At 42.9% G+C, this 17,250-nt stretch overlaps 1 protein-coding gene across 2 annotated transcripts in view; it reads left to right on the forward strand.

Moving 5' to 3' along the window:
- The first annotated feature begins 2,264 nt into the window (after window positions 1–2,264).
- The window catches only part of MCCC1 (methylcrotonyl-CoA carboxylase subunit 1), a 31,959-nt gene continuing 16,973 nt past the window's right edge, over window positions 2,265–17,250 (forward strand). For both annotated transcript variants that reach the window (XM_081328118.1, XM_081328119.1), the window contains exons 1-11: window positions 2,265–2,465; window positions 4,516–4,562; window positions 4,768–4,907; window positions 6,270–6,365; window positions 7,026–7,147; window positions 8,602–8,749; window positions 9,750–9,871; window positions 12,411–12,522; window positions 13,613–13,694; window positions 14,626–14,753; window positions 15,888–16,071. In XM_081328118.1, coding sequence (XP_081184244.1) covers window positions 2,407–2,465; window positions 4,516–4,562; window positions 4,768–4,907; window positions 6,270–6,365; window positions 7,026–7,147; window positions 8,602–8,749; window positions 9,750–9,871; window positions 12,411–12,522; window positions 13,613–13,694; window positions 14,626–14,753; window positions 15,888–16,071 — 1,240 coding nt within the window. In that variant the 5' untranslated portion in view covers window positions 2,265–2,406. The remainder of the gene's footprint in view (window positions 2,466–4,515; window positions 4,563–4,767; window positions 4,908–6,269; window positions 6,366–7,025; window positions 7,148–8,601; window positions 8,750–9,749; window positions 9,872–12,410; window positions 12,523–13,612; window positions 13,695–14,625; window positions 14,754–15,887; window positions 16,072–17,250) is intronic.

Here is a 17,250-nt window from a genome sequence, read left to right on the forward strand (position 1 = left end):
CAATTTAGTACACAGTTGTTAAGTGAATCTTGCTTCCCCATTGACTTTGCTTCTCAGAAGGTCACAAAAGGGGATCACCTGATGATCCCAGGACACTGCAACCCCTCATAAATATGAACCAGTTGCCAAGCTTCTGAATCTTGATCAGGTGACCGTGGGGCTGCTGCGATGGTCCTATGTGTGAAAAAAATGGTCTTAAGTCACTTTTCCTCCCCCCAGTGCCTTCTAACTTTGAATGGTCACTAAGTAAATAGGGTGTAAGTTGAGGTCTACCTGTATTCATGTATTTTTCTTGCCATCTATAGGTATACATGAAGGGACGCGGTGGCTCAGTGGGTTAGTACGCTGAGCTTGTCGATCAGAAGGTCGGCAGTTTGGCGGATTGAATCCTGAGTGCCGTGTAACAGAAAGAGTGTGTCAGGACCCACCCCAAACCACGTCTTAGGAAGACAAAATTCTTGGAGTCAAATCTATTCCAAAAAGAATCTTTACTATGATATGCTTGGTTGTAGGAAACGAGACAGGACTTAATATTATTCCACGAAGTAAACCCTTATAAAGAGTTCCCGGTTTAACCCCCCTTAACCCCATTTGGTCAGTCCCCCATCCTTTATCTCATATCATCCCTCTTGTGGGAAAAAGGAACTTAGGACCCTTCATGTTTATTGCTCTCTTCCGTGACAAAAGCCAGATGCTAGCCCCCCCTTTTGTTTCCCCAGTTCAAAAGGCTTCTCCTTTCCTTTGAAATGCCTAATACCGGTTCAATACACATCTATTCTCTTCTCTTCGGGAGATGGCAGAATCCATGGAATAATGTTTGAAACATTCCATTTATGAATATGATATAAATGGATTCTGACAGAGCGCCTGTTACTCGTCCCAGCTTCTGCCAACCTAGCAGTTCGAAAGCACGTAAAAATGCAAGTAGAAAAATAGGGACCACTACGGTGGGAAGGTAACAGCGTTCCGTGCGCCTTTGGCGTCTAGTCATGCCAGTCACATGACCACGGAGACATCCTCGGACAAGCGCTGGCTCTTCGGCTTTGAAACGGAGATGAGCATCGGCCCCTAGAGCCGGAAACGACTAGCACGCATGTGTGGGGGAACCTTTACGTTTTTATAGGTATACATCCAAACTAGACTGTGTTGTTCCTCTAGGCCACATATGTGCGCGTACGTGGGTAGATTCATAACTGATTTATTTTTTGTTACCTTTATGCAGTGTATATTGGAAGTGTTTGAGAGCTGTACGCAACGAGATCTCATTTTAATGTATGCTGATTAGTGTACATTTAAAGTGACAATATTCTGCTCTATTCTGCTCTGTTCCATATTCTATATTCTCTTCTAATTTTCTATTTTTCTATTCTAAAGTCCATACATCTCGGGAACTGGGTTCACCCAAGGTCACCACGATGTAAAAAAGATGTGAGACTCTAGAAAGGGTACAGAGAAGAGCAACAAAGATGATTAGGGGGCTGGAGGCTAAAACATATAGGGAATGGTTGCTGGAATTGGGTATGTGTAGTTTAATGAAGAGAAGGGTGAGGGGTGACGTGATAGCAGTGTTCCAATATCTCAGGGGCTGCCCCAAAGAAAAGGGAGTCAAGCTATTCTCCAAAGCACCTGAAAGCAGGACAAGAAGCAACGGATGGAAACTAGTCAAGGAGAGAAGCAACCTAGAACTAAGGAGAAACTTCCTGACAGTTAGAACAATTAACCAGTGGAACAACCTGCCTCCAGAGGTGGCGAATGCTCCAACACTGGAAGTTTTTAAGAAGAGAACTGGACAGCCATTTGCCTGAAATGGTATAAGGTTTCCTGCCTGAGCAGGGGGTTGGACTAGATGACCTCCAAGGTCCCTTCCAACATTATTATATTATTATTATTATTATTATTATTATTATTATTATTATTATTATTATTATTATTATTATTATTATTATTATTATTATTATTATTGCATCGATTCCAGGCCTCTCGCCAACGCCGGTGCAAGGAGAGCCAATCTTTCTTGGCCGGGAGGGCGGGGGCTGCTTTAGAAGCGCCCCCAACTCCTTCCTCGCCTTTGCCAAAGCCCTGCACAAACCCAGTTAAGAAAACTGGCTAACCAGACCAAGCTTCAATGGGAACGAAGCCATGAGAGTGCAAAAAAAATACAAAACAAAACACGGGACTGGGCAGGGCAAGGCGGGGCAGAGGCAGCTGGAAAAGCCCCGGACGGGCCGCGCTCTGCCCTTCTCCTTTTGGCGAAGGTTGCGAAGTTTTCCTCCGCCCGAGAAACTACCGGGCAGCTCCGCCGCTTCCTCCGCCCGAGCCCGGCCTCCTTTCCCAACTCGCTGATAGGCCCAAACGCCGCCGCTAGCCCGGCTCTAGTCCCCGCCTGTCTTCAGCTCCGGCGCAGCGATGGCGGCCTCGGCCTTGGCGGTGACCGGCGAGGGGCCACGCCAGCTCCGGCAGAGCCTGTGAGTGCGCCGGGCGAGGAAGAGGGGCGCGGGCGGGAAGCCAACCCCACGACTCCGTTCGGGGTTCCCGCGGGAGGCTGGGAGAGGAGAAGGCCGCTTTGGGCCGCCGGGTGGGGAGCTCGGCGCCTGTGCCGAGCCGGCCACTTGTAGAGTCCCGCCGTTCGGCTGGCGGTCTCGAATTAAAGGGGAACCCCCGCCGTCCCCCTTCCTGGGGTGGGAGGAATGTTTTTGAGGTCGCCCTTTGTAACTGCTGCTGGAAATCAACCCGCACGGATGGATTGGGTCTGACGCGCGTCTATGCTTTCACACGACCTCCCCCCCCTCGCCACCCACATGGATTGGGTCTGAACGCGCGTCTAAGCTTTCACACGGCCTCTCCTCCCCCCCACATAACACGGAGCAACTGGAGCATAGCTAAATGTCTATGGAGATTCTCAGTCATCCAGCTCATGGTTGTGCCAAAGGTGCTTTTTCAAAGAGGCAACTGGACTTTCTTGTTTGGCTTTGAAGCCCTTTCGCTTCTCATCCAAGAAGCTTCATCCCCTCAGAGCTGAGGAAGCTTCTTGGATGAGAAGCGAAACGTCTTCAAACAAGAAAGTCCAGTTGCCTCTTGTAAAAGCACCTTTGGGACAACTGGAGCACTAGCGGTAATAGGTGATTTGTCAGCCCTTTGTCCCCGACATATGGCACAAATTGCCTCCACCATATTGCAGAAGGGGATCTTGTCCAACCCCCTGTTCAAGGGGGAGTTCTTATACCATTTCAGACAAGGGTTGTCTAATCTCCAAAGCACCTGAAAGCAGGACAAGAAGCAATGGATGGAAACTAGTCAAGGAGAGAAGCAACCTAGAACTAAGGAGAAACTTCCTGACAGTTAGAACAATTAACCAGTGGAACAATCTGCCTCCAGAAGTGGTGAATGCTCCAACACTGGAGGTTTTTAAGAAGAGACTGGACAGCCATTTGCCTGAAATGGTATAGGGTTTCCTGCTTGAGCAGGGGGTTGGACTAGATGACCTCCAAGGTCCCTTCCAACTTTATATTATTATTATTATTATTATTATTATTATTATTATTATTATTATTATTATTATTATTATTATTATTATTATTATTATTATTATTATTATTATTATCTCTTAAAAAAGCATTGTTGTTCTTTGAGAGTGGCTGTGTCATGCCTGGGGAGTTATGTTCACACAATACACTGAACTACAAACTGAATCCTCTCTAGAAAGCAAGCTTGAATTCCCCCCCCCCCCCCGGGAACTGCAAGGTTGGATCCAGGTTGTTCCCTTGTCAACAGTATAGAATGGATTTGCCAAAGCTGCTTTTGGGATTTTGTCAAATCTCCTGGTGGCCTCCCATTCTGATTTGAACAAGCTCTCATCCTTGCTTAGCTGTCCCAAGTTCACACAAGGTCACTTTTTTTTAATGTATCTTCTGCAAGCTGATTTAGGAATGGGTCAAAATATTGTTTGAGCTCCAAAAAATGTGTTTATTGATACAAACAGTGGTAGAACTAACAATGGGAAAGTATATTACGCAAACCAGAGTTAATGGTTGGAGCTGCTGGCAAGGGTTAGAGTCTTTGAATGTTTCTGGAATACCTTATGCCTAGAAAATGTTTGTAAATCATTCATTCGGTACTTTTTGGAGTGTCAGTGGGCTAACTTAAGAATGCAGCTAGTCCTCAACTTACGACTCTAGTTGAGACTAGAATTTCCATTGTTAAGCAAAAGTGGTTGTTAAATTAATCACACCCAGTTTTATGGTCATTAAGTGAATCTGCGTCCCATATTGATTTTGCTTGTCAGAAGCCGGCTTGGAAGGTCACAAATGGCAATGGTGCAATTTACACCAATTACAATGGTGTAAATACATGCCACTTGCCTAGTGTGCAAATAATGATCAAGTGACTGTGGGGATGCTGCAATAGGCATAAGTGCAAGGACTCATTTTTTTTCAGTTCTGCTGTAACTTTAAATGGTCGCTAAATGAATGTTAAATTCCTGTTTGGATTTTTGACAGCGTTCTTTTCCTTTCACAGAAAATGGCTTTGGGCTTTGTGTACCAGAGAATATTCTTTCGCAACAGGTAAATTATTTGGCTTATTTCCTTTATGGGAAATTTTCTAGATTTTTTTTTATGGTAACATATTTATAATACCTAGAAAATAAACTTGCAGTCAGATCAAAATAATGACATTATTCCGGCATTCTGCTCTGTGAGTCAGTAGCAATAGGATATTGTTGGCATAATTATGGCAGAATTATTGAAATGCTTTTTATTTGAAAAACAGGTCAAAGGAATATCGAGAAAGTCCTCGTGGCAAACCGAGGAGAGATTGCCTGCAGGGTGATGCGGACAGCCCGGAAGATGGGGGTGAAGTCGGTGGCAATTTATAGTGAGGCTGACCGGAATTCAATGCATGTAGCCATGGTAAAACTCATCAGCTGACACTCTTAAGGACTGATCTTAAAGGAGCCAAATTATGGAGCCAAATAATCTTGAATGAATAATACATTCACTTATCATATTGTGGTTGGCTTGTTTTCGATTGATCACAATACAGCAGGGGTGTCAAACTCAATTTCATTGAGGGCCGCATCAGCATTGCGGTTGCCCTCAAGGGGCCGGGTGGGTGTGGCCTGGGTGGGCGTGGCCTACTGGGTGGGCGTGGCCAGAGTGCGTATGGCCTACTGGGTGGGCGTGGCCAGCTCTACATCGTTCGCCTCAAGGGTGCCTATGGGGGCCTGGGCAGGAGTGGGACAGATCTGAGGGTCTCTGGCAGAAGGAGGGTCTCTGGGCCAGGGCCAAGGCAGTGTGGGCCGTTCCCTCACTGTTTCCAGGATGGCTTTGCGGGCCGCATGAAACCACTTCGCGGGCCGGATCCGGCCCCCGGGCCTTGTGTTTGACATGTCTGCAATACAGGTAGTCCTCAACTTAAAGCTATTTGTTTAGTGACTGTTCAAAGTAACAACAGCACTGAGAAAAAGGAACTTAAATGATCTTTGCAGGATCCCCATGGGCATGTAATTAAAATTTGGACACTTGGCAATTGGTTCAATATTTATGACAGTTGCGGTGTCCTTTTGTGGCCTTCTGACAAGCAGAGTCAACGGTGAAGCCAGATTCACTTAACCACCAGGTTTTTAACAACTACAGTGATTCATTAGCAGCTGGGGCAAGAAAGATCATAAAATGGGGCAAAACTCATTTAACAACCATCTTGCTTAGCAATATACATTTTGGGCTCAATTGTGGTTAGTCAAAGACTACCTATATGCAAACTTAACCGTGGTGGTTTGTACAATGTTTAGAAGATAATAAGTTCAGGCTTTAAAATAGTCATGGCTTAGCGCAGTGTTTTTCAACCGTGGCAATTTAAAGTTATGTGGACTATCACTCCCAGAATTCCTGCATTGCTGGCTGGGGAATTCTGGGACTTGAAATCCACATATCATTAAGTTGCTACGGTTGAAGAATACTGTAATCAGTGCATAGGGTTTAATCACATTTCAGATCTAAATAAAGCAATGTTTATAATCAGTGTTCAAACTTTAATGTGAAGTCCTATGCATGGGGTGTCCACAGCAGTGGTCAAAAAAAGTTACCTCACAAATTATAAAGGGGTGGGCCTTAATTAGCATGGTTGCAACTGCCATTTTGTTAAGCTACCTTACAACTAATCCAGCTCAACCTTCTACTGCCTGAGTTTGTACTTCAAAGATGCATCAAAACATTGTGGGGAAATTAGCCTGAAACATAACACAATAATACAATGATGGCATTCTCTTGTAGGCTGACGAAGCCTATTGCATTGGGCCAGCACCAGCTCAGCAGAGTTACTTATCCATGGAAAAAATAATACAAGTGGCCAGAAGGTCTGCAGCACAGGTACAGTTTCTGCTTTTTATCAACTAATTATTTACTTAAAATTGGATTAGTGCAACATAAGAGTCTGTGTAAGAGAAGCTCACACATTGCAGTCTTTGATATTCTGATTTTTTTTAAAAAAAAGCAGTTTAACTTTAATCAGCAATTCTGCTATTTTAAATGGTCTCATTTCCCATAAAGTTCTGTAAATATTCTGCTAATGCCCCAGCTCTTTCTGTGGTTAAACTCTGTGCCCTAATGTGCCTGCTAATTGTAGAGGTTCAGCCATCCTAACAACATGTAACTGTGCTACTATTCCATAGGTATTTTAAGTGCATCAGAAGGATAGTGCCTGGATGGCTTTGCAGATCACTCATAGCAATTGATCAGATTTTTTTTATTGGTCGCACACAGTGGTAATTGGGTACTAACTAACCTTTGCATTCTCCTATTGGTCAGCTGAAGAAATGACCGATTGATGATAGTATTCTGAGGTCGGTGGCAATGGAAAAGATTGCAGGTAGCTTCAATCTGCTTTTGAGAGTTTGGCAAACAGAAACAGCAGGGCAGAAATTTCTGCATTTTGGAGGTCAGATGCAGCTTCTGTAGACCTGCTAGAACAGCAGAAGCATCACGAAGCCTTAAAGCCTCACAATATGCCCGTGATATTTCCTATTTTAGGCTATCCATCCAGGCTATGGTTTCCTATCCGAAAACACAGAGTTTGCTGAACTCTGTAACCAAGAAGGGATAATTTTCGTAGGTCCTCCTTCATCTGCAATCAGAGATATGGGCATTAAGAGGTATTCTGTGTTACTTCATAGCTAAATTTATTATGAAGAGATTCTTTTGTTGGAACTACTAGATCAGACATGTCAAACTCGCGACATCACGTGACGTATCGAGACGGTTTTGCCATTGCCGGCAGTGGGATGGGAGCAGCTTCTGGATGACGCATCCGGCCCGCGGACCGGCAGTTCAACACCCTTGAACTAGATTGTTCCTTGTATTTGACTTGGGCTGCCTGCCCTCTTTGATAAATGCAGTGAATTGACCCTTCGATCCTTTAATATTCTGAGAATTATGGTCTCAGATGAAATAGGGTCAGCGCAGAGCACCCAAATGCAATACAGGCAGTCCTCGACTTACAACAGTTCATTCAGTGACCACTCAAAGTTACCACAGCACTGAAAAAAGTGACTTATGATCATCATTCACACTTAGGACCATTGCAGCATCCCCGAGGTCACGTGATCAAAATTCAGACACTTGGCAACTGATTCATATTTATGGTGACTGCAGTGTCCCGGGGTCATGTGATCACCTTTTGCGACCTTCTGACAAGCAAAGTCAATGGGGAAGCCAGATTCACTTAACAACCGTGTTATTAACTTAACAACTGAAGGCATTCACTTAACAGCTGGGGCAAGAAAGGTCGTAAAATGGGGCAAAATTCAGTTAACAAATGTCTCACTTAGCAATAGAAATTTTGGGCTCTGTTGTCATAAGTCGAGGACTACCTGTACGACCTTCGATCTAATTTCATGTAGGCCTTTATGTAATTTATGGGGCAGCGCACTGGGTCAGGGCACCATGCGACAGGGTCAGCTCCCATCCTTGCCACAGGTCCTGCCAACCTGGCAGCTTGAAACCATGCAAATGGGAGTAGATAAATAGGTACCACTTCAGTGGGAAGATAACTGTGCTCCATGATGTCATGTTGGCCACATGACCCGAGAAATTTCTTCAGATAGCCCTGGCTCAATGGCTTTGAAACGGAGATGAGCAACGATCAGCAGAGTAAAATCGGCAACGATCAGCAGAGTATAAAATCCACAGGGGACTCCTTTATATAATTTAATTGAGGTTAAATTAGAGGTAGAAAGGGAAGGAATCTAGATGTAGTATTGGTTGATTTACAGGCATCAATCAGTCTTGACACTTGGTGGAGCCATAGATTGTCCCCTTGATCAAAATGGAATGTGGGTTTCTTTCTCAATACTGTTAAGGCAAGGGTTTTCAAACTTGGCCCTTTTGGGACTCGTGGACTTCAGCTCCTAGAAGTCCTCAGTCAGGCACGCTGGCTGAGAAATTCTGGGAGTTGAAGTCCACAGGTCCTAAAAGGGCCAAGTTTGAAGACCCCCGCTGTAAGGAAAGTGCATCAGTTGAAAGAGAGGTTGTGTTGTGGGAGTGAAAAGCTTTCTTGCACAGTTCCTTCTATTGTTGACACTGAACATGACGGTGTGTTCCCTTGAAGTACTTCTAAGGCCATCATGTCGGCGGCTGGAGTTCCTGTGGTGGAAGGTTACCATGGTGAAGACCAATCGGATAGGTTTCTGGAAGAACAAGCCAGAAGGATCGGCTACCCAGTTATGATCAAAGCTGTCCGTGGAGGTGGAGGAAAGGTAGTATCCATTGGATGATATTTCATCAATTAGTTCGCAGTTTGTTGCATCTCTGCTTAGGTCAGGATATAATCTCCTACCTCTGTATTGGTGCAGGAGTTAATCCGTGTGCTCACAGTACATTCATGCTGGCTTAGGAATTCTGGGATTTTAGCCCACAAGCCTTAAAGTTGCCAGGTTGGGAGACAACCCCCCCTACAATAAACATGTTTAAATACAGGTAGTCCTTGACTTAAAACAGTTCATTTAGCGACCATTCAAAGTTACAACGGCACTGAAAAAAGTGGCTTATGACTCTTTCATGCTTGCAAGCGTTGCAGCATCCCCATGGTCATGTGATCAAAATTCAGCTTGGCAACTGACCCATATTTACGAGGGTTGCAGGGTCCCGGGGTCAGGTGATCCCCTTTTGCGACCTTCTGACAAAGTCAGTCAGAAAACCAGATTCACTTAACAACTTGTTACTAACTTAACAACTGCTCTGATTCACTTAACAACTGTGGCAAGATACGTCGTAAATGGAGCAAAATTCACTTAACGAATGTCTTGCTTAGCACAGAAATTTTGGGTTCAGTTGTGGTCATACGTCAAGGACTACCTGACCATTTGTTAAACAAGCTGGACTTGGATAAGCAATCACAATATATAATTTATTTTGTTAACATGACGCCAACCCAAAACTGATTTAAGGGTTCCTGTTGCTTGTGTGAACTGAGTGTAGATTGTTGTGAAAGAACACACTCATGGGCAACAATGGACTATAAATAAGCCTGGGGGAACCAAGTTGTAGACTGCAAAGTTGCATTGCACTTTATCACTTGGTTTTTATTTTTATGTATGTTGCCATCTATCTTTAATTTTAAAGTTTAGAAAGCCAAAGATGCATGCAAATGAGGTGCCTCTGTTGTCATTAATGTAACAAAAATATTTCTTCCTTTTTTTTCAGAGTAATTTATTTAATTCTTTTGCTAATATTAGTTTTATCCTTTATTTCCCCTAGGGAATGAGGATAGCATTTACTGAAAAAGAATTTCAGGAGCAATTGGAATCAGCTCGAAGAGAAGCAAAGAAGTCCTTTAACGATGACGCCATGTTGATAGAAAAGTTTGTTGACAATCCAAGGTAACGCAACAATCTATTGGGCAGCTCTTTATCACCCACTTTGATAGCTCCACTACTACGTAGGAAGTACATTGTAGATGATCTTGAAGAAAATATGCAGCAACATAAGCAATGAACATAAGCATAGAACATAAGCAATGTCAGCCATGCAAGGTAGGCCAGGCAGGAAACAGAACAACAGATTAACGGAGTTGGGAGGGACCTTGGAGTTCTTCTAGTCCAACCCACTGATCAAGCAAGAAACCCTATACCCTTTCAGACAAATGGCTGTCCGATCTCTTCTTCAAAACCTCCAGTGTTGGAGCATTCACAACTTCTGGAGGCAAGTCGTTTTACTGATTACCGTATTTTTCGGACCATAAGACGCACCGGACCATAAGACACACCCAGTTTTTAGAGCAGGAAAACAAGAAAAAAATTCTCCTTCTCTCTCTCTCCCTCTCTTTCTCTCTGTCTCTCTTTCTCTCCCTCCCTCTCCCATTGTCCCTTCCTTCCTTCCTTCCTTCGTTCCTTCCCTCCCTCTTTGTCCTTCCCTCTCTGCATTACAACAGTACCCGCGGAGGCGGCCCTGCAGCCCGGCTTTCTCTTGCAGAAAGCAAGCTGAAACGGAGCGAGGGAGATTGCCAGAAATGCGAATCGGCTGATCTCGCGCTTCTGCAAACTCCCTCGCTCGGTTTCAGCTTCCCTTGCTACAAGAGAAAGCAAGCTGAAACGGAGTGAGGGAGATTGCCAGAAATGCGAATCGGCCGATCTCGCGCTCCTGCAAACTCCCTCGCTCGGTTTCAGCTTCCCTTGCTAAAAGAGAAAGCAGGCTGAAACGAGGCAGATTGCAGCAGCGCGAGATCAGCCGATTCGCATTCCTGGCAATCTGCCTCACTCCGTTTCAGCCTGCTTTCTCTTGTAGCAAGGGAAGCTGAAACCGAGCAAGGGAGAGTGCAGGAGCGTGAGATCGGCATTTCTCAGCACGTGCCGATTTGTGCTCCTGGCAATCTCCCTTGCTTTCCACTTGTGGAGGTTGGGGCTAGCCATACGGATCACCTTCAGACCATAAGACGCACCCTCGTTTCCCCCCCCACTTTTGGGGAAAAAAAGTGCGTCTTATGGTCCGAAAAATACGGTAATTGTTCCAATTGTCAGGAAATTTCTCCTTAGTTCTAAGCTGGTTCTCTCCTTGATTAGTTTCCATCCATTGCTTTTCGTTGTGCCTTCAGGTACTTTGGAAAATAGATTGACTCCCTCTTTTTTGTGTCGGACCCTTAGATATTGGAACACTGCTGTCGTGTCAGCCCTAGTCCTTCTTTTCATTAGACTAAAAAGGTAAAGGTTCCCCCACACATGTGTGCTAGTCGTTTCTGACTCTAGGGGCCGGTGCTCATCTCCGTTTCAAAGCCGAAGAGCCAGCACTTGTCCGAGGACGTCTCCATGGTCATGTGGCTGGCATGACTAGACGCCAAAGGCGCACGGAACGCTGTTACCTTCCCACCGTAGTGGTCCCTATTTTTCTACTTGCCTTTTTACATGCTTTCAAACTGCTAGGTTGGCAGAAGCTGGGACGAGTAACAGGCGCTCACTCTGCTACCCGGCACTCAGGATGTGACCCGCCAAACTGCCGACCTTCTGATCGACAAGCTCAGCGTCCTAACCCACTGAGCCACCGCGTCTCTTCTCATTCTTCATTAGACTAGACATACCCAATTCCTGCAACAGTTCTTCATATGTTTTATCCTCTGGTCCCCTAATCATCTTTGTTGCTCTTCTCTGCATGACTAGATGAGCCAATTCTACTTTATTGAAGGTTACATTAATAGAATCTTGCAAGTTTGAAAATATCTCTCTCCCCTGAGAACAATTTACAACCCCCAAACTAAGAATGGTTTCTTCTGAGCTCTTGCCCTTCCTGCATTCTTGCTGTGGGCTTAGCTGCCTTTTATCTAACTGTTCTCTTGATGGTGTCTCATTGCCCTGTCTGCTAAAGTCATTCCCAGAAAGCACTGCAGCTTACTCCTGGAAAATAGGCAAGCATGAGAAAGAAACATGATATTGCCAGCCTTGGTTCTCTTTCATATAAAAGGGAAGAAAAAAGAAATATGTTCGGGATTTCAAGTTTCCATTTTTATAGCAATATTCATATTCATAAATTAAAGTTCTAGATTCTTGTGCCTTTTTTTCCCGACCTGGCCTTCCTTGAAGGGCTGACGTAAAAATCTATGCGGTAAGCCGTAAAACACATGAAGGCAATTGAAAAAACAAAACAAAAAATAAAATTGTTCCACATCCACTCATCCAAACAGCAAAATGGAAAATCCCAGTTCTGCCACATTTGAGGTATGGATTCCTTCCCTCCTCATAATATATTTAACGCTTTATTAAATAAAGATAGGGGAAATGAATAAGCCTCATTTCTAGATCTAAAAAATTAAAGTATCTTCAAAGTATCTGATGGATTTTGTTAGTCATGTTAAAAATTCAAAAAATTGGGATTAGGTATAAGCATCGATGGACAGTATTATGGACTTACAAATTTTAAAATATGAAACAGGCACGTAGAAGTTCAGGTATTTGGAGATCAACATGGCAATGCAGTCTACCTGTTTGAAAGAGATTGCAGTGTACAGAGAAGACATCAAAAAATTATTGAGGAAGCTCCAGGGGTAAGTAGTCAGCTTTTGAAAGATAATTCAAATAGCTATGATTCTTGTGTTTATTATGTTAGTATAATGTTTGTTTTTATGCTTGCTGTTAAGGCAGTCTCAGTCCAGTATTTCTGCAGAAAATAGTATCTTTTTCAAGGTCCTAAATTCTCAAAGCATATTAATGTGGAATTTTCTTTGTACCGTATCAAACAGAGTGCAGTTCCTTTACAAATGCAGCTATCCTCCCTTTGTTTTGAGCATGGAAGGACTTACTTTTTTTTAGGAAGTTCTTAACTGGCTTTATTTTCTATCTCGTATGTTCCTAACATGCATTTAAATACTTATGATGTCTTAGCACAAGTTGGGTAGAACTATGTTGCCCATTATTTGCAACTCATTTGTATATTTTGAATGTTTCATGCACGTTAAGCTTTCTGTCAATATACACTACTTCAGTTAAAAGAATTTAACATTGCTCTTTCCAAAATACTGGAAAGTTGATGAAGTTGAGTTAATTGGGACTATGATGGGATTTAAATGGATATTAAGAAATACAGGTAGTTCTCAACTAACAACCGGTTGTTTAGCAACTGTTCAAAGTTACAATGGGCCTACCTTGGGGTTGCTTAGAATTTCCAACAGTTAAGCCCCCCCAAGTCACATGACTGAGCTTTGGGCACTCAGCAACCAACCCACTTTTATGGCTGTTTGCAGCATGGTCATGTGACCACATTTATTTATTTATTAAATTTATTTTCCACCCATCTCGCTGCCAGGTGACTGTGCTTTGCAGAAAACCTGCATTTGCTTTGAGTTTTTGGGAAAATTGCACCCGTATTGGTGTGCTTAATGTCCACAGCATTTCCTTAATGACTGCAGCATTCGCATAACAGTTGCCGCAAAAAAAGAGGTACAATTGACTTGTTTTTACGACCGTCACAACATACAGCCCTGATCAGCAGGCTCCATTATGGTCATAAGTTGCAGACTACCTGTAAGGAAAAACTTTAATACCAGTTGTCCAGAGTGAATGTGCAGTCAGTAAAAATGCAAGGGTGTCTTGATGGATTGTGTGAACCTAACATAATATTATTGCTATCCTTGTTAGCCAGGAATTAAGCCTGAAGTGAGAAGGAAGCTGGGAGAAGCCGCTGTTAGAGCAGCAAAAGCCGTGAACTACGTAGGAGCAGGTATGGCAAACCCAACTTCCTTTAAATGCTGAACACAAGTTCATAGGGAAAGGTATTTCTCATGCTTGGAAAGAAATTACGTAAAGAATCTTGGGACTCTTTCTAGCCATCAGCAGGTTAACTCCCCTGAGAACTGAATAGGATTGGACCATATTTAGTATATAGGGGGAAAGAAACCTCAAGTTCAAAAATGACCCAGTTTTGTCTTCATTTTAGGAGATATTTCCCAGTGGCTGGAGAATTCTAGGAATTGAAGTCCATGCATCTTAAAAGTTGCCAAGGTTGGGAAACCCTGTTTTAGCCTCTCATACATAGAGCAGGTTCCCAAAAAAGAATTAAAGGTATCAGCAGGGTGTGATAAAAAAAAGTCAAAATGGTAGCCAGAACAGACTAATCAAAGTACGTAAATGCACATAAAACCAGGCAGAGCTTTAACTGCCCTGTCATGGCCGCCATATTGAGGTGTTTTTTTTTACACTCCTGACTGAAATCAAAGTCTGCCGTAAAATAAGATGCTTGGCTGCTGTAACCTCAGTTTAACTCGGCTTAAAGGAGGGCACCCCATGCTGGCTAAGTAATTCTGGGAGTTGAAGTTCCTACATTTTAAAGCGACCAAGGTTGAGAAACACTGCTATAAGGTTTTTTTTCTACCTTATTTGCATTTTGGAGAGTTCAGATGCCAATTCAGCAAAACATGTTGCAATATATTACAACTGAGGCTAATAGCTTTTGAAGGAGCTACATGTTAATTAAACTGAGAAATGTTGCTTTCTGAAGGATTTCTCAGGTATACAAATAGATAAATAATTAGTTTGATTTATAATGCTTACTTTAGAGAGCGAAATGCAGGGACAGCTATACTGGGATTGTATTCATTTGCAGTTTTAAATATTCCGACCTTTGTATACTATGCCTTTGTTAAATATTTTAGGAACTGTGGAGTTTATCATGGACAGTGCACATAATTTTTATTTCATGGAAATGAATACCAGGCTGCAGGTAGAGCATCCGGTTACAGAGATGATCACAGGGACTGACTTGGTGGAATGGCAATTGAAGGTAAGAAGCGTAGGAGTTCTGTTGGATTCTCCAGAAGCAAGGCTGTTCTTTCACTTGGGACCATTAATTACATTATTTCTGTAGAAATATTCAGAGAAGGAGTTTTGGAATTATTTTTTTCTTCTTAGGCTTGGGCAGAGGGTGGCACCGTGCATATCCATTCTCCCCCATTTAATTATACACTCTGACATGTGCATGGTGTGAGTTTGGGGGCTTTGTGAGTTTCTGCATTATGAAAATGAAGGATGGAAAGTTTAGCTGGTTTACAATATCATTGGGACAGACTTCCGCTCGTAGTCCTTGAGAGGCACAGATTTCCAACTGGAAAAGCAAAATTTGGGAGAGCACAAGAGGTTTTGTCCACAAAAGTCTGTGCAGATAAGGAATTCACAAATGTATTTATGAGTAGGATTTTTTTCAGCAGCAGCTAGCGCCTTCACGCCTACACAAACAGGGCCGCTAGTGTTGTGTGGGTGCACGTGGCCCTGTTTTGGCGTGTGCACGTGTGTGTGCAAATTTCCCAGCTGCTCCCTTTGCCTCCGGGATGCCAGCATGAAAAGGTTGGTAACCTCTGGCTTAGAGAGTGCTGTAAAGCGGTATATACTGTAAGTCTAAGTGCTATTGCTATTAAGCTATGGGTTGTTTTTGCAGGGTTGTCTTTAATTTTTTGGAATTCTATCTAAGCATCAAACAAGAAATTTGTGACTTGACTATTCCTTTCAGCTCTACGTTCTATTAGAAATGCTGTTGTTAAATTATGAACAGAGTTAGAGGAAACAATTTAATGCAGGTTGCTTTCTATCAGTTAGCTTTTTTCCAGAAGCCTTTCCATTTCCTTGCCCGTGATCAAATATTTTTTATTTTTTATATTTTATATTCCGATTCCCTAATAATCTGCTTCAAATTTTGCAGGTTTCAATTCTTCCATCTCATACTGGGTAAACTTTTCTGGGATTTTCCCTTCTTTATTTATCTTATTATTTTTATTATAATTTTTAAATGTTTTAATTCTATTTTTATACTGTTGTAAGCCCGCCAGAGTCACTTGACAATGTGATGGGCAGCATATAAATTTAATAAATAAAAGTAAATAAGTCATGGTGCAGAGAAAATGAACAGTGCTGTTCTTTATAGGTTGCTGCAGGAGAGAAGATTCCTCTGACTCAGGAAGAGATTGTCCTCAAGGGACATGCATTTGAAGCCAGGATCTACGCTGAAGATCCCAACAACAACTTCATGCCAGGAGCTGGACCGTTACTCCATCTGTCCACACCATCTGCTGACAGCTGCACCAGGATAGAAACTGGGGTAAGACAAGGTAAAATGAAACCCGCTCACTGGGATGGGCAGAACTGTCTTCTGGTTTTAAAAGCCAACCTGCCGATGGTTGCCTTTGTTGAAACATGTGACGGGTGACCAACGTTGTTGATTTCCTGCTACTAGTATCAAATTAAGGGCCTACGACAACTCACTACAGCCAACTCACTGCAGCCAACTTGCGGCAGGAGAATTTGCCATGGACAACTCGCCGTGGGACAAAGGTTACACTAATGTGGAAGAAATAGCGGAATAGAATCATTAAAGAAAGGATGCCAAAGGAGGGACAAAATGAAAGGCGAATGACAAAAATTAAAATATTTTTGAAATTATTTTAAATAACTAAATTGAATTGTTGAATTGTCCCGTGGTGAGTTGGCCATGTTGAGTTGTCCGTGGCGAGTTGGCCATGAGCTGTCCCATTCCTCCAAATCAAGTTCTCTTTTCTTCAAACGTTGAGGTTAAGATTCGTGGCTCTGCTTGCCACCAGTTTCAACAATACCTTCTCCAAGAGTTTGATTTTGAAATGTTCTGCAATTTTTCAGTAGAATCTCAGTACAGGTAGTCCTCGAATTACAACCACAATTGAGCCCAAAATTTCTATTGCGAAGTGAGACAGTTGTTGATTGAATCTTGCTTCATTTTACGACCTTTCTTGCCACAGTTGTTAAATGAATCTTTGGCGTTCTTAAGTTAGTTAGATGGTTATGTGAATCTGGCTTCCTCATTGATTTTGCTTGTCAGAAGGTTGCAAAAGACGATCACATGAGCCGGGACATGGCAACTGTCATAAATGTGAGTTAGTTGCTAAGGGTCTGAATTTTGATGATGTGATGCTGCAATGGCATAGGTGTGAAAAAAGATCATGAGACATTTTTTTTCAGTGCCATTGTAACTATGAACAGTCAATAAATGAACTACCTATACTATAGCATGCCTCTGTGGGGTAGAAGTACTTCATTGCTAATCTAGAATGATTCTTTCTACTGTCGACATTACACTTGATATTGTGGATCTAGAATAGTTCCTAGACTTGTTCTTTCAAGCTGCAAAACATTCATACAGAACTGTGAGTAGCTTGCCTGAAAAGTGTTGCTTAGTTTACTGCAAACGTCTTAAGCTGTGACAACATGGAAAATCCAGTGGCTCCTTCTGAGGGAAATGGGCACTTCAAAAATGT

The sequence above is a fragment of the Vipera berus genome (assembly GCF_964194415.1).
Source record: "Vipera berus genome assembly, chromosome: 5".
NCBI classification, from domain to species: domain Eukaryota; kingdom Metazoa; phylum Chordata; class Lepidosauria; order Squamata; family Viperidae; genus Vipera; species Vipera berus.